Consider the following 26,367-nt stretch of genomic DNA (forward strand, 5'->3'; position numbering starts at 1 on the left):
TGGCTGGACAGTGGCTGGGCTTTGACCAGGCTTTGGCTGGGCATTGTCTGGACAGTATCTGGGCATTGGCTGGGCACTGTCTGGGCATTGGCTGGGCTTTGGCTGGGCATTGTCTGGACAGTATCTGGGCATTGGCTGGGCACTGTCTGGGCATTGGCTGGGCTTTGGCTGGGCATTGTCTGGACAGTGTCTGGACAGTATCTGGGCAGTGTCTGGGCTCTGTCTGGGCTCTTGCTGGGCTTTGGCTGGGCATTGTCTGGACAGTGTCTGGACAGTATCTGGGCAGTGTCTGGGCATGGGCTGGGCAGTGTCTGGGCTCTGGCCGGGCATTGGCTGGACAATGGCTGGGCAGTGTCTGGGCAGTCTGGGCTCTGGCTGGGCTCTGGCTGGGCTCTGGCTCCCAGACCCACGTGGGCAGAGCTCACCTGGCAGCGCTGCTGGATGTTGTTCCTTTAAGGCCCAACAGGTGGAAAGGCAGGGCTGAAGGTGCAGGGAGTATTTAAAGCAGGCTGGCACTGCCACAGCCCCGTGGGGACACAGGACACTGGACATTCACAGAGCTCCCAGGGTCAGCCTGAGAGGGGAAGACAGAAGTGCCAGGAGGAGCCTGGAGTGTAAGTAATGCTGCTTTGGCATCTGGGAATGCCAATTTGTAGGGCTGTGCTGGGATGGGGAAGGAGAAGAACATGAGTCTTGAGCCACTTTTGAGGAGCCTTCCTCACACTGGAGGGAAGCAGCGATTTGGAGCCATTTCATGTTCAGAGCTCACTGGTGGGAGGCTGATTTCTTCTGAAAGAACCATAGGAACAGGCTTGTGGCAGTTATGGTTTCTTCTCTGCAGCAGATTTTTAATATTTAATTTCTGGGGAAAAAAAAACCCAGCATAAATTATCATTACAATATTTGCATTAAGTTTTAACATAGGAAAGAAAAGTCGGTAATTATTACTGTAGGAATCTAAATTTTGCGACTCAGCCTGAGGTCATTACTGGCTTTTGAACCCCAACAAAAATTTTGAAATTTTAGAAGAGAATTGGTGCAGCTGTGTCCTGAAGGAGCTGCTTTGGAAGCTCCCTGAGAAGTTTGTACAGTTACAGGAGGATAAGTAGAACCTGAAGCTTAAATGAATGGACTGGATGTGGTGTCCTAAAAGTGAAATCAGAGGAGCCCGGCAGAGCCCTGTCCCACTCAGACCCGTGAAGGTGTGGGTCCTACACACCTGAATCCCCACTCTGCAAAGGGAACGTTCCTATAGATGGAATACATTTCTGAATTACAAATAAACATCACCTAATTGCAATTGTTAATGAATCCAGAGTAGCACCATCCATCCCTCCAGACTGACGTGAACCTGTGCTCTTGGGCCATGGGATGTTCCTGCTCCTCACAGGCAGAGGAGAATTAAACTAAAATAATTTAATAGTGCTGAAGTTGGTTTCACTTTCCGGCCCAAGACACAAATGAACCATGAAGGTCTGATTTGAAAAGCAACAAGTGGGTGCATGGAGGATCTGAAAGGGACATAAAATCAGGTCTCAGGTTAGTGTAGAGTGGATCCAACAGCTGAAAGGAACATAAAATTGAGCCAGCAGCACAACCTCAGCTTGATCTTTTATCTGGAAGTTGATTGCTCATTCTTAACCCCATGGAAATGGGATGGATTTGTGGCTTTTCCCCATTCCACTGCCACAAGAGCTGCCTGCTTATTCTATTCTATTCTATTCTATTCTATTCTATTCTATTCTATTCTATTCTATTCTATTCTATTCTATTTCTTTTCTGAAATAAGTTGCTCATATGTTTAACTGACACAAAAAATCTTAGTTCAGAGGGTCCCAAGCATTCCTAAAAACTGCTGATTTCTTGGTAAACCCTGATAATCTTCAGCAAGTTCTACCCAACTGTTTCTGCTCAGTGCATCACCAAACGAACCCCTCTTTATTTAGTCTCTCAATATTGTAAAGGAGGTATCTGCTTGGAACTGGAAAAGTTTATTTATTATATCTGCACATGTTTGGTCAGCTTGATCTTTTATCTGGAAGCTCATTCTCATTCTTAACCCTGTGGAAACGGGGTGGATTGGTGGCTTTTCCCCATTCCACTGCAGTGAATAAAACCCAAGGTAAGGCAAGATCAGCAGTGGCCTTGATGGGCAGTTGAAGATGTGAATAATCCAGGATGAAATTTGTTGCTGTGCACTTTTTCTGGGCACAAAAGCTTCCAGCACCTCCTAACAGCACAACTCTCTCTAAAACAACTTGTATCTGCACAGTTTCCCCATGGGTCAAAAGGATTTGAGGGGCAAAATGTTACCTATATATAAAATATATAGACTATATTCAATATATTACATCTATGTTATTATTTCTCAACTATAGGAATAGCAGCAAATATTCCACAAAAAGCCAGAAGGGATCCCAGGCTGGAGTGACAAATGTCACAATTAAACCTTCGTGTTTTGTCAATGCCATGGCATGGCCTTGACACTGGTCATTGTCAGGGGCAATAGTTAATATCTAATTGGCTGGACTGGGCTGATCCCTGGCAATCCCTGCAGCAGGAATTCAGCATAATTTGGGAGTTGGAGTCTGATATTCCATACCCAGACAGAGCAGCTGCAGGCTCAGGTTTGCACAACTTGGGGGCCAGGTCCTGGTCTCTCCCAAATCACCATAAATCTGAAGATAGTTCTCTCCAGAACTGACAGTATCCCAAAAGCACAACAGAAATATGGGGAAAATCTTTTTATGGAGGAGATTTGGAAGAGCCAGCCTGACCAGAGAACACTGCTGCTGGAAACCTGGAAAATACCAAAATTTAGGCATAAAAGAGCACTGGAGAGGAAGGTGATGGTCCCAACCCACATCCAGAGAAGTGTCCTGGAAATGACCATCAGCCAGTTTTAAGGGTAAAGACACTAAAAACACATCTCTAGAAATGAGGGGGGGTCTGCCCTCCCCAGGGCTTTACACACAAAATGTGTAAAATGTCCTTGTCACCCAGTGCAGCTGCAGCGAGGTTTACAGCCCAGCAGTAAATCCAAACAGATAAATAACAGTGTTATTCCTTCTCAGGACTACATGAAGTCAACCACAACAACAACAAAATTATCTGCCCTGAGTTGGAAAGTAAGAGGAAAGGTCTTTATGTTGTAATTTTCCATTTACATTTTAACAGCATCTGAGAAAACAGGGCTGGGGACAGCTCAGAGCTGTTAGTGTTGGTGGTGCAAGAGCACAGGAACCTCTGGTTTGGGTGGGCACAGATCTTGGTAACCCTTCCAGACCTGACAGAACAACGTGGGCTGTACCCCCAAAACCAGCTGAACTTTTAGAAGAAATCAGAAAAAGACATTATTTCAACTTTGCCCAGCAAGTGGGCAAGTGGGCAAGACTGAGCACCACCGACTGGTCCTGCTTGCACCACCGGCTGGAGAGGTGACCATCAGGCAGAGGAGCTGCTGTCAGCCAGGGGCAAACATCAAGGTTCTCTTTGTGCCACCTTGTTTGCTTTGTAGAGAATTTGTTATGTTTGCCTTGCTGGCCACTTCTGGGATGTGTTTGAAAGAGAATTTTTCATGCTCAGTGAGTTAATTATTAGCCATGGACAAGTGGCCATTGAGCAAGGAGAAATCACACTACAAGGAAGAGGCACAACAGAACACCTTTCATCTTAACAGGGAAATAAAAACTTTTTTCTTCTGCTGGGAATTACCCTCAATAAAATTGTGTCACTTGATGTCCTGAAATCAAATTGCTCTGGTTGTTTACAAGGGTTTTCCTTGGCACCTCTCATCAGCTCCTGTGGGTGCCTTCTATGAAGTTGGAACAGGCAGGTGGATCAAGAGGTGTGCTCAGGAAATCCATATAAAATCTGATTTTTGGAGGTAAATCCCTACAGCTCACTCAATTCCTCAGCAGATGAGGAAAGAATTGAAAAGTAGAGGTGAAAATATACTTATTCTCTTTTGTGAGTCCTTGGAGAGACCAGGGAAACAAAGAGTCACTAAATAGAGGCTCCAGTCAGGAATTCTGTGACAGAGGGAATATTGGAGTGCTGGGATGAGATCCACAGGCAGCAGCCCAGGCAAGAACAGAATTATTATTAACTCCCTTTTTCCCATCCAATTCCTCAAAAGGAGCAATTAAAAACCAAATTTCTCTCTACTTCACATAGCCACAACCCTCAGATCCTCCAAGCACGAAGATTATTAGACGATTAACATTTTGCAAATATGATTATTCAGTATCTTCCACTTTTTTTTTCCAGGGAATGCAAGAAAAATGACTTTACTGGCGTTCCTCTTCCTGCTCACCTTGGTCCCAGCTGGGTGTGTAAGGAGCAGACACCCCCCCAAGGCAGCCAGTGAGTGTCACCTGCATGGGGAACAGGTTTGGGGTGGCCAGGGACCAGGGGTGGCACTGGGAAGGGAGGACGAGGGTCTGGATGGTGCTTAAAAAGAGAAAAATATAACGTTAAAAAGATAAAAGTGGATATATTTCATGAAGGGCCTTCAGATACTTTGAGGGCAGATGAAGCCTCCCACGAGGCTGCACCCAAAATGGACTATGTTTCTCAAAAACAGGTTTTTTAGCTTCTCGAAACAGAGGCCAGACAAAAAGTTAAAAAGATAAAAGTGGATATATTTCATGAAGGGCCTTCAGGTATATTGAGGGCAGGCAAAGCCTCCTATGAGGCTACACCCAAAATGGGCAATGGTAATGAGTTTCTCAGATTGAAATAAGTTTGGTTCATTTGCACATCAGGGGTTAATTCTCCAATTCCAGCTTCAGGTAATGAAGGCAGATACCCCCAGCTTGCTCCCCAAAATTCAGTTTTGTTTATATTTGAGGCCTGAGGCAGAGGGCGTCCTTGAGTTGTAGGCCTGGAAGGGTTGTTTAATCTGACCAAAATGTGAAGAGAGCTTCTGACACTCTCAATGCAGCTCAGAGTTCTACACCAGTGCAGTGCAGGACCTGAAAAATACAAAACCTAAAATCTGAAGGCATCACGGGGAGCACCTTTACCTCACAGGTGTCCCTCACTGCCACAGGACCTCATGGGCCTTGGTGGCACACACAGCCCTGGTGGCACACAGGGCCCTGGGGGCTCAGAGGGTGGCACACAGAGCCTGGGGGGACACAGGGCACTGATGTGGTGGCACACACAGCCCTGGGGGCAGACACGGCCCTGGGACACACAGGGCAGTGACAAGGTGGCACACACAGCCCTGGTGGCACACAGGGCATGGACCTGGTGGCACACTGGGCACACAGGGTGGCACGCACAGCCTGGGGGCACACAAGGTGGCACACACAGCCCCAGGGCACACAGGACACTGACCCCAGCCTGTTCTCCCGCAGTCTCCAGCCCCGTGTTCGGCCCCAGGGAGGTGCACGGCGTGAAGGGTGGCTCGGTCACCGTGAAATGCTTCTACCCCCCGACACCGATGAACAAGCACGACAGGAAATACTGGTGCAGGCAGAAGGGCTCCGGCTGCCTCACCGTGGTGTCCTCCAGCTTCGTGGCTGCTGCCTACCAGGGCAGGGTGACCCTCACTGACCACCCCCAGGAGAACCATTTCCTGGTCAACATCTCAGCGCTGGAGATGAGCGATGCCGGCACCTTCCAGTGTGGTGTGGGCATCAATGGCAGGGGGCTCTCCTTCAGAGTCACCCTCAGCGTTGCTGAAGGTAATTACAACTTTGGGGCTACCTAAAATACCATTTTCTTGGGATTTTACCAACACTAGGACTCTCTCAAATACAATTTTCTTGGTAATATTGTTAATTTTACCAATATTAGGACTCCCTAAAACACCATTTTCATTGGTAATTTACCAATTAGTAGTTTACCAATATTAGGACTCCCTAAAACACCATTTTCTTTGAGTTTTCCCCCTCTCCCTCTTAAGTAATTACACCCTTGGGACTCCCTCAAATACTATTTTCTTGGTATTTTACCATTTTCTTGGTGTTGGACTCCCTAAAATACCACTTTCTTTGAGTTTTTTTCTTAGTATTTTACCAATATTAGGGCTCCCTCAAATACCATTTTCTTGGTACTTTACCAATATTTTACTCCCTAAAACACCATTTTCTTTGAGTTTTCCCCCTCTCCCTCTTAACGAAGGCTCCACCTCTGGCCTGCCCGGTGTGAGAGGGCTGCAGGAGCTTTCAGGGAGGGTTCATTTCATCCCCTGAGTGTCTCTGTGCACAGCCCCACCTGTTCCTGAGGATGCTGAGCTCTTCTACGTGAAGCTGCGCAGCACCTGGACCGTGACCTGCGGCTTTGGGAAGGAGACGGTCGAGATGAAGAAATACCTGTGCAAGAAGGAGAAGGATGGCTGCAGGAACATCATCAACAGCTATCAGGACAAAGATGTCCCAGGGGGACTTCAGCTGGTTTTTGAGAACCCTCCAGGCTCGTTCCGTGTCACCATGACTCAGATGGACTGGGAAGATGCAGGCTTGTACTACTGTGGGGCCGGTGACTATGAGAAGGACGACCCAAAGAAGGAGCTGGATGTGTTTATCTACGAGGGTGAGCTGTTCCCAGAGTGTTTTCCCCTTCCTCTCTTCTGCTTTTTCAAAAGCAGTGTCACTTGATTTAGCAGGAACTTGAATTTCTCTTTGCTATTACCCTATTCTCTCATTCATATACTTATTTCTATTCATTTAACCACCTATGATGTACTAAACCATCACTAAATGAAGCTTGTAGCCAGACTTCACCTTCCCAGACGTGGGTAGCTCTGTTCCCCAACCCAAAACTACAGGAAACAAATTCCACCCTCCCAGTCTGAGGCAAGCAAGCTGTCTCTTCAAGCCCCCAGCTCCTGAAATCTCAAACTGACAGATGTAGATGGTCCCTCTAGCAAAGGGAGCAAAGCTTTGGAATATCTGTCCACAAAGCCAACAACACTCCGTGAATTTGGGAAAAAGCAAGGCCTGACTGACCTTTCAGGATGAATTCCCACCAGTGCCAGGACAATCTCCTGATGTTTGCACCCCTGAGCTTTCCCAGAGCAGCTTTGTTTGATCTGATAATGTTGATTTCCTTGGGAGGGTGCCCCATGGACACAAGTGAGACTCTTATAACTGCTCATTTCATTCTTACCAACAGACAAAAATTTCCCTCAGTTCAAGACCAACATAACTGGAAAAGTTGGAGGTTCAGCAAGCTTCGAGTGCCTCTATGACCCTCTGCTAAATGCCTCCTCGAGGTTCTGGTGCAAGCAGAGAGGCAGGCAATGTGGTACCACAATCATAGACAACACTGGCCGTGTGGAGGACTCCTATGAAGGAAGAGTGACCGTGTTCCAGAACCCCGAAAACAAAACTCTCACCATCATCCTGAACCAGCTGCAGGAGAAGGACAAAGGCACTTACTGGTGCATGTCAAATCAACTGAGGGAGCAGCAATCATCAACAGAACTGACAGTAATACCAGGTAAGGGCTGTGCACTGGCAGTTCTCTGCCTGCTCGGGAGCTACAGAACCACCCCACGTGAGCAATCTGGCTTTTTGGGAAGGGATGTGAGCTCCAAGCCTAAACTCACCCCAGCAGCTTTAAAAATGAGACAGAAAGTTTCAGTTTTGTGGGAATGCGTTGGCAGAAAATTCTCATGAAATATTTCTTAAGCCTTACAAAAAGATGTTATAAATGAATTAGCCAATTTGATTAATAAGGAGAAAATATTCCATAATTAAAATACAATTGTAAAAATGCCACAAGCAAAGATCAGATTGGTGCTGAACCAGGTTGGGTGAGACAGGGAGGGCATTCTGTCTCCTGTCCTCTGTACATCACAAAGACACAACTCTCACAAAGTCTTTTTATACATTTCTAAGCTTCAAGGGTTGCTGGGAAGGGTTTCTTGCTTTCTTATTGTTGATTTTATCCTTTTAGCATATTAATGTAGTTTTTCCTTTTTTGCTGTTGCACTTGCTGAGAGTTTCCCAAACTGTTAGAGGAAAATCTCCTACAATATACATTCTAGGAGACACATATTTATCTTATCAATATTGAATGCATATTGCTGGGGTTTGGTCAGACAAATAATCCTCTGGAATCAACATTTCTGGAGATGAATATTCAGGCTAGGATCTTGGTGCATATCGCTGTAATCTCATGAGAGGAAATTTCCCTGAACCCTCCTTTGGTATTTTCATCAGGTGGGATTACTGTAGGTAATCAGGATTTTCATCAGGTGAGATTACTGTAGCCTGAGCATGAATTTATACACACCATCTATTACAAAGAGAACCATAAACAGCACCTTTAATGTTAATTTAGCAACACAAGGAGCGCTTTCCTTCCAAGCAGGAAAGTGCTGCCAACACAATGAAGGCAAGAAGGGTCAGAGGAGGCAGGAGAGAGGCCACTGACCTGGGAGATGTGGCCACAGCCCTGCACTCTGTCCCAAGGCTGTCTCAAGGAGCAAGGGTCCCAAGGCTGTCACAAGGGGCAAGGGTTCCAAAGCTGTCTCCTCCCAGGGGTTTTATTTATCCCCAGCAGCATCACCACCAGCTGAGAGCCTCTCCCACCCCTGAAACCTCTCCCCCAGCCCTGATGTCCTGTTTGCCTTCACAGGAGAACCTTTACTGACGGGAAAGAAGGTGGTGGAGGCCCAGGCGGGCTCACGGGTGAATTTAACCTGCTGCTACCCCTGCAAGTATTACTCCTACGAGAAATACTGGTGCAGGTGGAGCAACACGGGCTGTGCCATGCTGCCCGTGCAGCAGCAGCAGGGGCTGCCACAGCCAGGGGATGCCTGTGAACCAAACGCCAGGACGGTGGTGCTGAGCCTGGACCCGGTGGCCGAGGAAGATGAAGGCTGGTACTGGTGCGGGGTGAAGCACAACGGGGTCTTCGGGGAAACCATGGCCGTGGAGCTGCGGGTGAGCGCAGGTGAGCTCCGGGCAGAGCTGGCTGTCCCTGTGCCGAGGAGGGCTCTCGGCCGGCTGTCCCTGTTGGTCCCTGTGCCGAGGAGGGCTCTCGGCTGGCTGTCCCTGTTGGTCCCAGTGCCGAGGAGGGCTCTCAGGTGGCTGTCCCTGTTGGTCCCAGTGCCGAGGAGGGCTCTCAGGTGGCTGTCCCTGCTGGTCCCTGTGCCGAGGAGGGCTCTCAGGTGGCTGTCCCTGTTGGTCCCTGTGCCGAGGAGGGCTCTCAGGTGGCTGTCCCTGTTGGTCCCTGTGCCGAGGAGGGCTCTCAGGTGGCTGTCCCTGTTGGTCCCTGTGCCGAGGAGGGCTCTCAGGTGGCTGTCCCTGTTGGTCCCTGTGCCGAGGAGGGCTCTCGGCTGGCTGTCCCTGCTGGTCCCTGTGCCGAGGAGGGCTCTCAGGTGGCTGTCCCTGCTGGTCCCTGTGCTCTCCATCACCGCTAGGCTGCAGCAGCTCAAAGCACAAGCGCTGGCACCCGCAGCCTCCCGGCTTTACACAGTTTGCTTTCAGGGCTCTTGTCTCTCAGTTTTGACTTCCTAATCGTAAAAAACCTCTTTCAGTCTAAAACTCACCTATATCAATTTTACTTTTAACCCCGTGCTGATTAATTGTTCTTACTACAAAGCAATATTTTATTTTATAATATTTTAAAATTTTAATAAATAATATTACTATATTATTATATATTATAATATTGTATTATATATAATATTATTATAATAACTATATAGTTATTATAATATTCTATATAATAACATTATAATAATTATATTATAATATACAATAATGTATTAATATTGTTTTGATATCATATAGTAATATTATTAGATATAAAATTATTTATTATATCGTTATATTAGTTACAGTTATATTATTGTGGAATTAATTACAATAAATAATCTATAATCATATTTTTCATAATAATAGATGTATTATGTTAGTAATTAATTATTATTATTATTTAATAACATATAATATAATATAATATAATATAATATAATATAATATAATATAATATTTATTTCATAATATTTTTATTTATATTTAAATATATGTAAGTATTATGTATTATTCAATAATTATTGCTATTATTCTTTTATAATAATATAATTATTATTTTATAATAATATAATATCATAATATTTTACAACATTTTATTTACTTTAGAATATATTTATTTAGTTTTATATTTAATTCTATGCAAGTATTATTATGTTATTATTTAATAATTATTATTGTTATTATTATTTTATAACAATGTAATATATAATATTATAATAATTTGTAATAATATTTTATTTATTTTATAGCATATTAATTTAGTTTAGGCAACATCTAGCACCTTTGAGGTGAAGAATTGATTAAGTTCAGATCTCTTGCTCCAGGGAACTTCTTATCTTAATAATCAGGAAACCAGGAAGGAGCAGGAGAGGCTGACACCAACAGCAAGGGGCTTAATCTCAGCTTTGGAGGAATATTTTGGAATTGAAATGGTTTTCGGAGGAGGAATATTGTTAGAAGCAGAGAAAGAATAGAGCCCTGCGTATCTGATATTTACCCATCCTGAGTGGGTGATGGCCTAAGTGAAAACAGGGTAAAACAGCCCCATTTCATTGCTTTTGGTGGGCAAAGAGCCAGGAGTAAAAAGCAAAGCAAGGAGGTAAAATTTGACCTGGAAATATCAGATGCAGAATTTATAAACACAAGACTTTTTCAAAAGTTCATAAACAGGGAGATCCTACTTGAGATTTTCACAGTAAATTTTTTGGTGGTGAGTGAGGGCATTTCAGGCCTCAAACCCCCATTTTGAAGAGCCTCTCATGGAAAGCCAAAACCCCCAACAGCAACTCCCAGTCCACCAAACACATCCCAGCAGTTTTTGTGTCCAGCTCTCCTGCTGCTGCTCTCTAACCCCTCTCCTTCCCTGGCACACACAGGGAAAGATGCCAAGCTCAGCCCAGAGTTCCTGGATGTTGATTCCAGCCATGATTCTGCAGCTGTTCCCCCAGGAGGAGCCCACAGTGACGCTGAGGTGCGGAAAGGAGCTGCCCCAGAAAGGTTGGTTCTCTCCAACCCCTGCCATTTATCATTTTTGTGGAGTTTAAATAAAACCCCTTGTGTTTGTACACCCTGTGTGTGTTGTTTAGCAACACACACAAAAAATCTTGTCCCCAAAGAACTTTGCTATAAATGTCAGAGAAGATAAAAAGTGACAGCAAAGGGCAAGATGACTCACAATTAATCTCCAGTTCAAGAAAATAGTATCAGAAGGAAATTATTAGATATTCCAGGTACAAAGTACTTGTGTTAATATTAGAGAATTTTCCTTCACGTATTTATAACCCAGCTGCTGATGAGCTGTTTCAGCCTGACCTCAAGCCTATATTTTTATTTGGGTTTTGTTTTCTTCTGTGTGCTAGAATCCAGTTCATTGATTGAATTGCACCATGCTCACTCAGAATTACCATCCCACCCAAAGTTAGCCTGCTGGATTTTCACATGCATCATTCTCAGTGAGATTTCTCTCTCTCTCTCTCTCTGTTCCAGCTCTGATGAAAGTCAAGGCTCCAACACTCTGGCCTTGGTGCTGGGCCCTCTTGCTGGCCTGATCCTGATTGCTGTGACAGCTTTTGCCATTGTCAAGTACAGGCAGCTGAAGAGATCTGGTGAGTCCCTGCCTCTCTGGGCTCTCAAGAAACAGCAGCAGCATTGAGTTAAAGGTGCTGGGCTTTTCTGCTCTCCTGGTACCACACCAGGATGGGCAGGGAGGTCTCTGCTCCTCCTGTGACCCATCCAGAGAGCTCCAACTGACCCCATCCAGAGAGCTCCAACCCCCTGCTCCTCACACTGACCTATCCAGAGAACTCAAACTGACCCCATCCAGAGAGCTCCAAACCCCTGCTCCTCAACTGACCCATCCAGAGAGCTCCAAGCCCCTGCTCCTCACATTAACCCATCCAGAGAGCTCCAACTGACCCCATCCAGAGAACTCCAACCTCCTGCTCCTCCTGTGACCCATCCAGAGAGCTCCAACTCCCTGCTCTGACCCATCCAGAGAGCTCCAAGCCCCTGCTCCTCCTGTGACCCATCCAGAGAGCTCCAGCTCCCAGTGTCCAGGCTGAGACAGAGTTCAGCCCTCCCTGTGCTTTGCCCATTGTGCCACAGCATCACCTGGCACAGAGGGTTTGCCTCTTTACATGCTCCCTCCCACTCTGAGCGAGACCTGAGGGATTTTCCTCCTCTCTCCCACCAGATCTGGTGTCTGTGGGGAGCTACAGGACCAACATCAGCATGTCAGACTTTGAGAGCGTGAGGGACTTCAGTGCCAGCAACAGCGCGAAGGAGACCCACGAGACCTCCATGGGAGGGGATGGTGAGTGACCCCAGCCCAGCCCCGGGGTCAGGGGCAGCCCTTCCTTGCTGAAATACCCCACAAAAGCACAGAAACACCTGCCAGCCACTCCCCCTCTCCAACACCTTTTCTCTGCCTGCAGAATTCATCACCACTACCATGGACACTCCAGACAGTGCTGCCAACACAACGAAGGCAAAAAGGGTAAGGGGAGGCAGGAGAGAGGCCACTGAGCTGGGAGATGTGGCCACAGCCCTGCAGTCTGTCCCAGGGGGACTGTCACCTCCCAGGGGCTTTATTTATACCCAGGTGCTCTCCATTTTACCCAGATCCAGCCCCCACTGCAGACCAGGGTGGGGGGGGTCTCACCCCTGTCCTCACTCCCTGTTTTAGCAGAGACATTAACAGCAGCCACTTTGCTTCAAGAAATAAACCAAGGCAGCCCCAGGCAGCGTCAGGAAGGTTGGGTTTGTTACCAGAAATACGAATCACTGGGATGAGCAGATGGCTGGAAACCATCACATCCCACTTCTCAGTGGCACAGGGAGCAGGGAGGGCTCTGCCATTGCAAGGGCTGAGATTTGCTGTGATCTCTGCCTTTCCCCAATTTTCTGTGCCTTCCCTTGGGTAAGATCATGGTGCAGTGGCCCCATTTGGCAGTGGCTGCAGGTGCCACATTCAAGCCGGTGCTTTTCAAAGTCTCTATCAACACCCAGGTGTGGGTGGTGTAAGTGCCAGGAGCTGAACTGGAGCAATCAAGGGAACTGTCAGGACACCAAAGCCCAGGAGCTTTGGGACAAGGGGGCTGGATGCCAACAGCCAAGGACAGGCTTGCCAAGGAATCCCAAACCTAAAAGCTTTTGGGGTTGATGCTCACATCAGCACCAGTGTGAGCTGCTGGATTGTCCCACTCCTGCAGTGTCCCCATGTTATCCTGAGATATCCACAAAGTGCTGCCCATCCCCATGCCCTGACTGTGTTCCTCCTTTCCTTCCCAGAGCTCCAAGGAGGAAGCTGACCTCGCCTACTCCTCCTTCCTGGCCACCTCCAGCAACATCGCCCAGGCCAGCTCTGGGGGTGACAGCACTGTCCTGGACGTGTCCCCACCCCAGGACCAGGCCTGAGGGGAGTTGGCAGCGCCTGGGACTAGCTCTGCCTTGAGGATCACAACATCAGCAAACAACACTGTTCATTTCTCCCACAATTTGCTATAGCTTGACTTGTTTTTTGCTTAAATTCAGCTTTGAGTGGTGATTTAGGAGGAGTGGTTTGATGGCAAGGGGGGCTGGAAGTGCAGGTCTGAGTGAGGAGGTTGGGCTGGGAAATAGCAGGAACTCATCCCACCAGCAGCCCCAGTTCCCACACTGGGCTCTCAAAGGCCAGAAGGAGCATTGTGAAAAAAAAAAAAATCCATTTTCTTTTAAAGGCAGCTGGGAAACCTTTTAGAACAGCATCTGAAACCTTTTAGAACAGCATCTGATGCTTTTAATTCCTCTGAGCTTTCCCGACCTGAGAGCAGCACCTGCAGGGCAGACACGCCTGGAGTGTTTGTGTGTGAGCAATAAAGAATCCAGTGGCTTTCAGCAGAATGGGGAACTCAGTGTCTGTGGGATATCACCCAGAGAGGCACAGAAAGAGTGGGAAAAGCTGAATATTCCACAGATAAAGCAGTGCAGGAAGAGGTGACAATAGCAGGCTGGGTTATCTGGCCCACACGGAACTTCACTGAGGATAAACACAAATTACTCCTGAATTGTTGATTCCAGAATTTCACTGAGGATGAAACATATGATTCCTGAATCATGGGTTTTCAGTGCTGGGATGAGCAGGGCAGCATCTCCCTCCATCCACATTGCACCTTCCTGCCTGCCCTCAAAGGGAGGTCAGGCCTCACCTGCCACATCCCCAGGGCTGCATCCCCTCAGCAGTGCCATGGGAAGGGGTTTGGGTCTCGGGAAGGGCGTGGAGGGGTCAGGACAGGTTTGTGAGGGACCGGGACAGGTCCATGAAGGAACCGGAACAGGTCCTGAAAGGGGCAGAGACAAGTCTGTGAGGGGGCCAGGACAGGTCTATGAGGGGACCAGGACAGGTCCGTGAGGGAGCGCGGACAGGTCTGTGAGGGAACTGGGACAAGTCCAAGAGGGGGCCAGGACAGGTCTGTGAAAGGGCCAGGATAGGCCTGAAAAAGGGAACCGGGACAGGTCTGTGAGGGGGACCGGGACAGGTCTGTGAAAGGGCCAGGATAGGCCTGAAAAAGGGAACCAGGAGAGGTCCGTGAAAAGGCTGGGATAGGCCTGAGAAAGGGAACCGGAACAGGTCCGTGAGGGGGACTGGGACAGGTCAGTGAAAGGGGTCGGGACAGGTCTGTGAGGGACTGGGACAGGTCTGTGAAAGGAACCGGGACAGGTCTGTGAGGGACCAGGACATGTCTCTGAGGGGCTGGGAAAGATCAATGAAAGGGGCCAGAACAGGTCCATGAGGGGGCTGAGACAGATTCATGAAAGGGAACCAGGACAGGTCTGTGCTGGGACCAGGAATGGTCCATGAAGGGCCGGGACACGTCTGTGAAAGGGCCCGGGAAAGATTCATGAAACGGAACTGGGACAGCTCCATGCTGGGACTGGGACAGGTCCGTGAGGGGGCCGGGACAGGTCCATGCTGGGACTGGGACAGGTTCCTGAAAGGGGTCGGGACATGTCTGACCGGGACAGGCCCGCGCCCGCCCGGAGCTGGAAAGGAGGGAATGCCTGACTCAGGTGCAGCAGGAAAGGCGTGAGCCTGGAAAGCATCCCCGGCGGGCAGCAGGGCAGAACGTTCGGGTTTGGAAATTTCTGAGAGCAGAAAACCCCTTTCGCTCTCCCTTTGTAAATGCTCTTCCTCCTCAGCCTTCCCCACAGCATCTTTGGCCAGCTCCGCTCCTCCCTCGCTGCCCTGGGAGCAGCTGGGATGAGCTGAGCTCTGGCAGAGGAGCAGGGCTGGGCTGAGCATCCTGCAGCCCTCAGCTGCCTGCTGTGCCCCCTGCCCCTTCCCACTGCTGGCACTCAATTAATTGTTCTTATTACAGTGTGTGGCATCATTTAGTTTAGGCAACATCTGGCACCTTTGAGGTGAAGAACTGATCAAGTTCAGAGATCTTGCTCCATACTTCATATCTTCATAAACTTATCTGAATAAACATGAACCCAGGAAGGAGCAGGAGAGGCTGACACCAACAGCAAGGGTCTTAGTCTCAGCTTTGGAGGAGTATTTTGGAATTGAAGTGGCTTTGAGGGGAAGGATATTGTTGGAAGCAAAGAATAGAGCCCTGGTATCTGATATTTACCCATCTCAAGTGGGTGATGGCTCTCGGCTGCTGCCGTGCCCTGCAATGGGGACAGAAATGTAAAATCCCTGGTTTAGGTGAAAGCACTGAGGCAGGCATGGGCTGAGGGGTTCAGCACACAGGGTGAGATTGGTGGATGAGCTGTAATGATTGTGAAGCAGAAGGTGTGGAGTAAAACCCTCAAGCTGTGACCCAGACCCCACAAGAATCCCTGAGGAACTCACCAAGCAGCCCCTGCTCCTTTGGCAGGTGCCAGCTGATTTCCTGGGGTCAGGGACGAGCTGTGGCACCTCATCCCAGCATCCCAGCTGCATCCCAGCATCATTCCCAGGGGTTGTTCTTCAACAGAGAGCCATGGAATGTCCCAGACTCCTAAAAGAGTGATGGAGCTGAACAATCAGCTCTCCTGAGCACTGCCAGGGCATAGCAAGATGTGTTCACCGTTCATGCCCTGACACCTGGACGAATGAAACCCATGGGAACATGAATTAACAAAATCAAAGCCTTCAGAAGCTTTCCTTTGGCATCAGCAAATATCTGAGGGAGGACAGTGAGCACTCAGAGATCTTTCCTTTGAAAGGGAATAACCAAATGTCACCAGCCTGACACTCACAGGGAAATGCTGGTGCTGTCTCCCAGCTGGGATTTAGGGCACACACTGGGTACCAGCAACACCCAAAATGAGAGAGAACAGACCAGAGCTGTAAATAAAGCCCAGTTTTGGGGACAAACCGAGGGGGTTCAGCGGCACTGAGGTCTGAGTTTGGTGTTTCTGGCGTGTCTGGAAGGATGCATCATCCCTGGCATGCTGGAGTGACAGCATCAGCTATAAGAGGACGCCACAGAGAATTCAGAAAAGTTTCACCAGCAAGAATCATATAATTCCTCAGAATTTTGACAAACAGACTCAGCACAGTTTCAAATTGGGTTTATTTATGGTCATCACCACCAATTTCCACAAAACTCACTACTGAGTGTCAGTAAATTGCTCAATACACCCAAAAACCTTTTTCTATTCAGCAACCACATATCTTGCACAGAAACTTTTTTACTGATAAGGCAGAAAATATCATCTCAAAAGGAAACACAGATTTCTAGGGCCTGACATACCTGCTAGGACCTATTCTTGGAAGCATTTCCCACACTGCACTTCTCATTTCAGCCAGATCCATCAGTGGAGGCAGCCCTGAGAACGAGCCCACGTTTATGCAACATCAGCTGTACCAGCCAGCCCTCAGCACTCATGCCCCACATTCCCTAGGCAAAATATCTGTAATTTAAACAATACTTTTATGACATGATCACAGCTTATATCTGCCAGCAAGAGAAACCCTTGTGGGTTTTCCCTGGGAGCATCCTTTGGTAGCAGCGAGGGCGATGATGATTTAATCACACTTGTTATTTCTGTCTTAATGAAGACTCTGCTGATGGCCCTGGCTGGCAAAGCTCCCCATGTTTGCCAGAATCAGCTTCACTGATACAGTGATTTATTGTCCCTCTCATCTCTGCAAAGCCCCTGCAGCTCCTCAGCACCAGCCCATGGGCAATTAACACTGCCCGCTAACGAGATTTCTCCATCCAGTCCAGGAGGATGTCCAGCTCCCCCAGGGATTTCATGGCTGCAGATGTGACATTCAGCTGAAATTATATATAAAGGAATGGGCTGTAAGCAGATACCACCAGTACAACTCAACATAAAGAGAATTTAAATATCTGTGTTAATATATTATATAATATAATATATAATATATAATATATAATATATAATATATAATATATAATATATAATATATAATATATAATATATAATATATAACATATAATATATAACATATAATATATAACATATAATATATAACATATAACATATAATATTCATGTTGTGTGTGTGACCAGGCTCAGTCACCAACTCACCCCTTCATAGTTTGCAAGTATTTGCTTCAATTTCTCTGTGGATTCCTCCCCACACATGCAATTATTCTGCTCATGCTGGAAAAACAAGATTAATTTATTAGTCTTATTTTTTAAAATAAGATTTCAGTTTCTGATTTTGCTGGGCATCATAGTTGAGACACTGTGGAACTGTGGGAAAGGCTGCAGGTCCCTAAATCAGGGTTTAACTCACTTGACAGACACAAGGACAGGATCAATTTTGGCCTTTAGGACCAACAGGGGAGTTTGATGGTGAGTGAGCAAATATAAAAATGTCCCAGTGGACAGAACACTCTTCACACCACTCTGCTTTGTATTCTCATTTTAAAATATTTATTTAAACAGAGACTTTGCAGCTTTATAAATCTCCCAGGTTGGTTTATAGATGAAATATTAAGGGATGCACACTGGGGCAGAAGGCAGGACTTACACACTGCCCGAGCTTCCTCCTCGTGCTGAGGAAGGAGTTGGCAATGCTGCTGATTTTCCTGTTCACAAACGAGTCCTCGGTCCTGCAGTGCTTGAAAACCTTGTCCACGTAGAAGGTGAAGAGCTGATAAGTGATGCAGCACCTGTCTGAAGACTTAGAAAATTAATTTAATGATTAAAAGTTCTTCCAAAGGGGTGTGAGCTGCAGCTGCTCTCTAGGATAAAGCATCTCTGACAGGAAGCTCGTGGTAGCTGAGCACAGCAGGACAGTTTGATTCAGAGAAAGCTTCTTCAGTTGTACTTGATTGAAGCTGATAAAATAGATGGGAAATCATTTTAGGCTGATTTTCCAGGAGATCCATCCTCAGCAAGTCTCACAAAGTGAAACCAGCTGATTCTGCAGCTGGGTATCAGAGGCTGAGACCCTGACAGCGGCTCCTGCCCAGGGCTTTGGGGTGTGAGAAAGCTGAAAATTTATGACAGATTTTTATGATTTATGATAGATTGCACTTCTCAAGGTCACATTCACCTGCTTTGGGATCCTGTGAGGGCTCCCCAGCCAGGACCACCTACCTTAACCTTGTGCAGGGAGTGAGGGTGGGACAGGATGCTCAGGGTCCGGATGGGGTCTCTGGATTGCTGCGGAGAGGATGGAGATGGGCATGGAGCTGCAGGCTCCAGAGGGGCTCCAGGAGCTGCCAGGGGCTCCCCCAGCCCCCCAAAGCCTGGGAAATACTCACAATATTGGCTTTAATTGCTGTGAAGCCAGCCCTGATCTCCGTCATGCTCATGGAAACCCTGCAGGCCCCAAAGTGGAAGATTCTGTCCCCAGCTGTTAGCATCAAATTCACCCAGCAGGACACGGAGAAGAAGCAGAGGAACAGGGGGGATCCTCTCATGTCAGCTGCCTGGGAGACCTGCCCAAAGAAGAGAATATTCCTCCTTATTTCCTAAATAACACAACTGTGATCCATATAAAAATACACACATTTTATTTCAAACTTGTAACTCCATACTCATTGCTATCTCTTATACATTTCTTCTTTGCTCCCCATGAGCAAGAGAAAAAAACCCAAATATTTATTTAACTGAAGTGTTCAAAAAGAAATTGAAAAATAAATAAAATATCAGTTAAAAATGCATCTAAATAAACATTAAAATCAAATAATTAACTGAAGAGCTCAAGAAGAAAAGGAAAAATAAATATAATAGCTGTTAAAAATGTATCTAAATAAACATTACACTGTAATAACTAATAACATTAGTTATTCTGAAAAGATCTTATCAGAAAAAAAAATACAGTGAAATTAAATTTTTAAGTCTAATGACACAGCAGCAACAGGAGGGAACTGAGTGAAAGTAACAGATCCCAAGGTCTTATCCCAAAAGAAACCAGTTTCCCTCTGGAATAGCATAAGTCAAGCACAAGTTTTGTTAGCACTGAAAATTAAGGTTATTAATGAAAAAAATATTTAAGAGATAGAAACACAAGGAAATACCCAAGAGGACACAGAACAAAGGGATAAATTCAGTATCTTACCTTGCTCTTCGGTGTGGGCTCACCTCTCACCTACGTCTGGCCTGGAGAGCTCCAAAGGAGGCGTTTTTATCCCGGTACCAGGAGGAAATAACTCTTGGATTAACTTTTGGGATTTTTCTTGCTTTTCCCAGCACGTATTTCCCTTTGTAATTTGCTGAATTAATGAGCTCGTGCAAGGGACCAGCTCTCTCTCCCACAGGTGTTTCCCTCACCTACGGAGGCGGGAACTCTGGCATCACTGCATGGGTTTCCTTTTGGGAAGAGGGATGTGAAATCCCAAAATTAGGGACCATCCTTGGGGTCACATCCCTAAAATGTCCAAGATGGAGCAATGCTGGCAATCCCCTCCAGCTGCCCACAGTTGGGATGTTGGAAGCTCAGGGGCATCACCCCACAAGATGCCAGTGGTCCCAGCACTCCAGGACTTCTGGCAATGTGTCACGGACATATTTTATGAAAAATACTTTTGCTAGGATTTTTCTCCTGAGAAGCCTGACAGGAAAAGAAAAACAATAATTACCTGCTGCTGTGGAATGCAACAGGTGCATCTTTGATTGGTCTCATGTGATTGTTTTTAATTAATGGCCAATCAAAGGTCCAGCTGGATCAGGACTCTGGTCAGTCACAAGATTTTATTATCATTCCATCCCTTTCCTTTTCTAGCCTTCTGATGAAATCCTTTCTTCTATTCTTTTAGTATAGTTTTAGTATATAATTTTCTTTTAATATAATATATATAATAAAATAATAAATCAGCCTTCTGAAACATGGAGTCAAGATTCTCATCTCTTCCTTGATCCTGGGACCCCTGTGAACACCACCACAGCAATGGACTTGGTGGAACTGGTGAAACTCCAGTCCAGGGTTTTCTCCATCATTGTCCTGGCCTTCCTCTGCCACTTTCAGGGAATCCTGGTCCCAAGTTTAAGGAATCCTACAAGGTTCAGGGAATGCTGTTCCGAATTTCCTCAGTTCCTGGACGCTTCTCCATCCTGTGTTCATGGTGTTGGAGACACACAGAAACACAAGGTTGGGAGTTTGGAGGACGCAGCTCCCACCCTGCTGGCAGAAGAAATGGTTTCCAGGCTCAGAGGGGATTTCAGTCAAAATCTGTCACCCCGCAGAAGGACAGAAATTCCAATGTCACCTTCCCAAGCCCCCAGCCCAGTGGCACAGTGACATCTGTGACCATCTCACCCCGACTCTCCCTGCTGAGCAAAAGGAGCAGACACGTTCTCCACCAGCATTTCTGCCCCAGGCTGTCTCCAGGGAACCAGGATTTGTCAGCTGAGGCTCATTGTCACACAGATGTGGCAGTGCTGGTGCAAACCCCAGGCCCTTGTGCTGTTGGCTCTGAGGTTGGTTTAGATGTTCCTACAGCCCTCGGAGAGAGCTTCATTCAGTCCACAAACAAAAACATGCAGCAAAATAAACTCCCTGCAGTTTCTGGGACCAGGAGGGATGGCCAGCTGGGCTTGGAGGGCACTGAGGTGGCAAAGTCACCCCTCTAATGCCAGCAGCAGCCTCTGGAGCAGGCTCCTGCAGGGAGCAGCAGCCCCAGCACGTCCCTGTTGCAATGTACCTTGTGCCTGTGGGCCAGGGCTGTCCTGAACGGATCTGCTGGGTGACTAATTAATTTATTGATGGCCAAGCTCAGTCTTGAGCAGAGATCTGTCACTAGGTAAATGGATTTTCTGCCCAGGCTAGTCAGGCTGTTGCACACAGGGTTGCTGGAAGTGCCCCAGGTGTGCCCACCGTGCCTCCCTCACCCGCTGGAAATCAGCCAGAGGGCAGGGCCCAGGCTGCAGCAGGTTGGATTTGCCCTGGCTGAGGTGTTGGAGGGATCTGGGCTCTTAATCCTCCCCCAAATCCCAGCTGCTGCCTGGAATTGCAGCAAAAGTTTTGCTGGAAGCCGAGGAAGTGGCAGCATTCCCGGGAGCACACCCAGCCCGGGTGAGGAAACAATGGAGGAGGCAGTGAGTTCTTACTTCATTATGTAAATGGCAGATGAACATGAAAGCATTTCTTTCTTTTTGGTTTTTTTTTCCTTTTGGGAACTGAACTGACGCCCAGGCTGGGTCAGCCAAGTGCCAGAAGGCAAGGAGGAGACGTGGGGGAGGAGGAGGAGAGATGCTGGGATGATACAGGAACAGCAGGGAAATGTTGGATTATCGAGGTCCAGGGCCTTCTACAGGTCTCTGCATGTGTCCCTCAGCCTCTCTATCCTGTCATCGACCTTCTGCAAAGCAAAAGAAACAGCAGGACCCTCAGCACAAGGGCAAGGAGGAGGAAAACCCCACCGGGGTGGGGAACAGCCCAGAGAGATTTTCATTTTGGGGTTTTACTGGGTGTGAAATGGCAGTCACAGAGCAGCCCAAGTGCTGGACGTGGGGTATGCCCAAAAGCCTCTCATTTCAGAGCAGAGGGGGTGGAACCAGCAGGGTTCCCAGAATGGTTCTGGTGGGGAGGGACCTCAGAGACCATCTCATGTCCCATGGTAGGGACACCTTCCACTGTCCCAGGCTGCTCCAAACCCTGTCCAGCCTGGCCTTGGACACTTCCAGGGATTCGGGGGCAGCCCCAGCTGCTCTGGGCACCTTGTGCCAGCACCTCCCCACACTCACAGGGAAGAATTTCTTCCCAAAATCCCATCCATCCCTGCCCTCTATCAGTTTGAAGCCATCAGCACACGTTGGACCAAACCCAGATGGCAGCAAATCCCCCCAGTGTGGCTCTCCCCAGTCTGTCATCAACCCTCCAGCTCCAGCAGCATGGAAACACCTCAATAAAACAGCAAACCATCCCTCTTTAGCTCTGGGAAGGAAGAGGGAAAGAAGGAGCAAGGATTTCTGAAACTCCTCACTGACGCTGCAGATGAGCTCAGTAAAATGGGAAGCTATTCCCTCAGGCACTCTGGGCATGGTTAAACCTCTGGGGCACTCAGGGCTGGGAATGGGGCAGGGAAGGCTCCTCTCCTTTCCCCAGGAGCACTTCCAGCTAACGGGGGAGGGCTCCTCCCTCGGGGTTTTATGGCAGGCACGTTGCGACAGGGCAGTGACATCCCAGATAACAAGCAAAGGCAGCAGAGAGAGCTGTGAGCCAGCTGCCCTGGTGCTCAGGAATTCAAACTCAGCCCTGGGTGCCATTAACTCATCGGGGAAATCATTTATGCAAAGCCTGTGATGGGCAGCACATCCCATATCTCACAGGCACAGAAGGGGCTGAGTGGGGATCAGAGGGAGCAGCCCCACAGCAGCTGGAAAATAATGCTGTGTTCAGGAGAATTAATCCACAAACATCAGAGGTTTATGTCCAAAAAGAAGACAGAGGAGTCATTTTACTTTATTCCAATAAGGGGAGAGGCCATGGGGCATTCCCCTGGGGTGTCTCAGATTTTTGGAGGATGCAGCCTCCTTTTTATCCCAATTTCCCAAATACATTTCCCTTCTCTCTTTCCCCATTTCTGAAGTACTTGGGAGGTTCAGACTTCCCAAAACACCTGATACCAGAGACTTCCCTCTAATGCACAACCCTCCCTTTTCATTTTTAATTCTTATGGAATTTAGTGCTTTCCCCCGTTGTTTCTTTCATCTTTCAATATCCAATTTCATTTATCAGCAAACCTGAAGTTTATTTGTAAAATCGGATATATTTTTTCCTTTCATCAACCAGTGGAATCCTTCCCATTGTTTATCTCTCAGTGCTGGTTCTATCTACCAGCAGATTCACAGTGGGGACAATGCTCAGCCCACTGTCATAAATTTCATTTATCAGCAAACCTGAAGTTTATTTGTAAAATCAAATATCTTTTTCCATTCATCAACCACGGGAATCCTTCCCATCATTTTTCTCTCAGTGCTGGTTTTATCTACCAGCAGACCCACAGTGGGGATGATGCTCAGCCCACTGTCACCATCACTGCTATGGTGACAAAACACCTCCATGGTGGCAGAAAGCACCAGGCTGCTGCAGACACGGGGCTTGGGGCAGTGACTAACACAGGACACGGTCCTGGAGAGCCCAGGAGCGTGACAAGGACCAGACACTCAGAGGGGACAAGGCACTGACTCACCCCTGGCTGGTTGCATTGGGAAATTCGGCCCTGCTCCATCCCCTGTGCACTGGGAGTCATCCCACTGGTGTTACTGGGAGTTACTGCGCTCCTCGTTCATTTCAATAATAAATAATTCATTTCAAATCATTCATTTCACCCTAAAAACAAAAATCCTTCAAGAAATTGTCAATGAGCTGTTGTGATCCGCAGGCGCCCCGCTCTCAAGGGCTGCTCCCAGACCAGTTTAACACCAGGTTTCCAGTAAAGTGTCTGGGGGTGATAAGGCAGTTTCAATAGTGCCTTTCAAGGCGCTTTTTGTGCTCTAAGAAGTTCTGATAACACTCAACAGCCCAGCTTTGGTTTGACATTCTTTGTCATCGCTCCTATTTCACAGCAGCTTTAGGTAAACCAGCGTTTCAGATATGAGCCTGATAATGGTTTTTCTCAGGTCCCCAGAGAACGTGAGTGAGAGAAATGCTCCCAGAAATTTTCATAAAGGAAGAATTGAGCTTTAATAACAGCATCCAGCAACAATATCTGGGCTCAGGAACCCTTCCTGATCTCCTTCAGGAAAAGAGCTGCAAAAACCAACTCACAAAAATGATTGTGGGGTGTTACACTTGCCCTGATAATGCTGTAGCTCACCAAAACCCCAGTCAAATTTTGTTTTCAGCAGCAGAAGAAAATGTTTTTATGTGGTTTTGCTGCACTGGAGTAATTTCTTTGACACCTGAAGTGGTGTCATTCGTGAGCCAGCCCTGCCCTCTGCGTAGCTGGGTGTCAACGGAAAGGTGAAACGCAGCTCTCAACTCCTTAAAAATCAATATTTAATTGCCAAGAAATCCCTGTCCCTCCAATCCAAAGCCAAACATTAGCACAAGGAGTGCTAATGTGGCACTGCCCTCCTGAACCAGGCAGGGACAGCAGCACCCAACAGGTGCCACCCCTGGTGTCACCATTTCCATGAGCCTGGCACTCTCTGTCATGGAAACCCTTCAGCCAGCCCTGATGATCAGACTGCTCCTCTCTCTTAATTAGTGCAGCTCGTTATGAGCAGAAAGCCTGGCCAGGGCCAGCTCCAGCCCTGCCCTCGCCCAGCCCCAGCTCTGCAGCGCTGCTGACAGAAGTAAAAAAAAAAAAAAAAAAATTAAAAAAATTGTTTTTCTCGGTAAACTCGACAAATGAGTCACAAAACACTGAGTGAGGAGGTGCTGCCAGAGAGGTACATCATGTTCCCTCTCCTCAGTCACGTTTTGAGCCACAACCCCTTGAATAATTCTGAAAATCAAACACTGGTGCTGCCTCGTAGGGAGCAACGGGCTCAGGGAAATGCAGATTTATTCAGCTGAGCTCCAAGAGACACCCAGAGCAAAGGCTCAGCTGCTCTCCAGGGTTCTTCCCGAGAGGTTCACACTGCCCAGGGCTCCCAGCAGCTTTAGGATGGGCAGAACAGCTCCTTGCCCAGCTCTGGGGGCTCAGGGACCTTTGGAGAGCCTGGAACAATGTCCCTCACCCCAAGGCCATGTCCCTCATCCCAAAACAACGTCCCTCATCCAAAACAATGTCCCTTATCCAGGACAATGTCCCTCACCCCAAGATAGTGTCCCTCACCCCAAAACAATGTCCCTCATCCAAAACAATGTCCCTCACCCCAAAACAATGTCCCTCATCCAAAACAATGTCTCTTACCCCAAAACAATGTCCCTCATCCAGGACAATGTCCCTCACCCCAAGACAGTGTCCCTCACCCCAAAACAATGTTCCTCACTCCAAGACAGTGTCCCTCACCCCAAAACAATGTTCCTCACCCCAAGACAGTGTCCCTCACCCCAAAACAATGTTCCTCACCCCAAGACAATGTCCCTCACTCCAAGACCATGTCCCTCATCAAGACAATGTCCCTCACCCCAAAACAATGTCCCTCACCCCAAGAAAAAGTCCCCCACCCCAAAACAATGTCCCTCACCCCAAAACAATGTCCCTCATCAAGGAGAATGCCCCTCACCCCAAGACAATGCCTGAATCCTCCTGATTTAGTGCATCACCCATGGTTGTCCCTCTGGGGCTCTTCCTGCCATCATCAGACACTGAGAGCCCAGCCCAGAGTGTCCCCAGGCTGCAGCAGGGAGGGGACAGTGCCACGTCCCCCAAGGAGCATCACCCCAGTGCTGGGGGTGACCCTGGGCTCCCCCTGTTCTGGCTGTGTGTCCTTGGCCAGGTCAGGGACACGTCCCAGCAATGCCACCACCTGTGCCATCTCCTGCCCAGCACAGATGTGGCACTTGCCCTGTGACTCACTGATGGCACTGCAGCTGCTGATGCTGCTGAGACAGGATTTCACCCTGAAAGTGGAAAGAAATTGCAAAAGCAATTAAAAAACAAAAGGAAATGTTCTTTTTTTTCCCCTCCTCATCTTCTAAGATTCACCTTTGAGGAAGAGGAAAAGCGTGGTGGAGGATCTCGAGCATCAACAGCTGTTCTGCAGAAAATTCATTTAGTCACCAGGGTGGGGGGTGTGGAAGGTTAGATAATTGTTTCCCCTGCTCTGGCAGAATGTGAACTCTTATTTTGGTTATCATAAATGGCATCTTCCCCACAGGGAAATGCATATTTAAGGTTTTTAAAATTAAATAATTTAGATAAAAAAGCTTTTTTTTTTTTTCTTTTCAGCTATCCAGCACTTGGGTTTCAGCTGCCACTTCTGTGTCCATGTGAGTCCACCCAACGTGCCTCTGTGCCCAAAGCCAGGCTGTTCATGCTCTCTGTGATGCCAAGGACCAGCCCATGGGAGGCCCTGCC

General features: G+C 47.7%; 2 protein-coding genes across 2 annotated transcripts; one reads left to right on the plus strand and one right to left on the minus strand.

Annotated features, from left to right (window-relative positions):
* The first annotated feature begins 475 nt into the window (after positions 1 to 475).
* Positions 476 to 13,527, plus strand: PIGR (polymeric immunoglobulin receptor). Its single transcript, XM_058819395.1, has 11 exons — positions 476 to 614; positions 4,270 to 4,365; positions 5,364 to 5,693; positions 6,220 to 6,543; positions 7,126 to 7,452; positions 8,596 to 8,913; positions 10,877 to 10,997; positions 11,487 to 11,605; positions 12,193 to 12,312; positions 12,434 to 12,495; positions 13,290 to 13,527. The coding sequence occupies exons 2-11, from the start codon at positions 4,284 to 4,286 to the stop codon at positions 13,413 to 13,415; spliced, it is 1,929 nt and encodes a 642-aa protein (XP_058675378.1). The 5' UTR covers positions 476 to 614; positions 4,270 to 4,283; the 3' UTR covers positions 13,416 to 13,527.
* A 3,535-nt stretch (positions 13,528 to 17,062) lies between these two features.
* LOC131567830 (interleukin-20-like) lies at positions 17,063 to 19,638 on the minus strand. Its single transcript, XM_058819579.1, has 6 exons — positions 19,515 to 19,638; positions 18,715 to 18,891; positions 18,548 to 18,613; positions 17,976 to 18,128; positions 17,528 to 17,602; positions 17,063 to 17,251 (listed from the first exon to the last, which is right to left on the minus strand). The coding sequence occupies exons 2-6, from the start codon at positions 18,871 to 18,873 to the stop codon at positions 17,174 to 17,176; spliced, it is 531 nt and encodes a 176-aa protein (XP_058675562.1). The 5' UTR covers positions 18,874 to 18,891; positions 19,515 to 19,638; the 3' UTR covers positions 17,063 to 17,173.
* Between the last annotated feature and the right edge of the window lie 6,729 nt (positions 19,639 to 26,367).

The sequence above is a fragment of the Ammospiza caudacuta genome, chromosome 24 (genome assembly GCF_027887145.1).
Source record: "Ammospiza caudacuta isolate bAmmCau1 chromosome 24, bAmmCau1.pri, whole genome shotgun sequence".
In the NCBI taxonomy this organism is placed as follows: Eukaryota; Metazoa; Chordata; class Aves; order Passeriformes; family Passerellidae; genus Ammospiza; species Ammospiza caudacuta.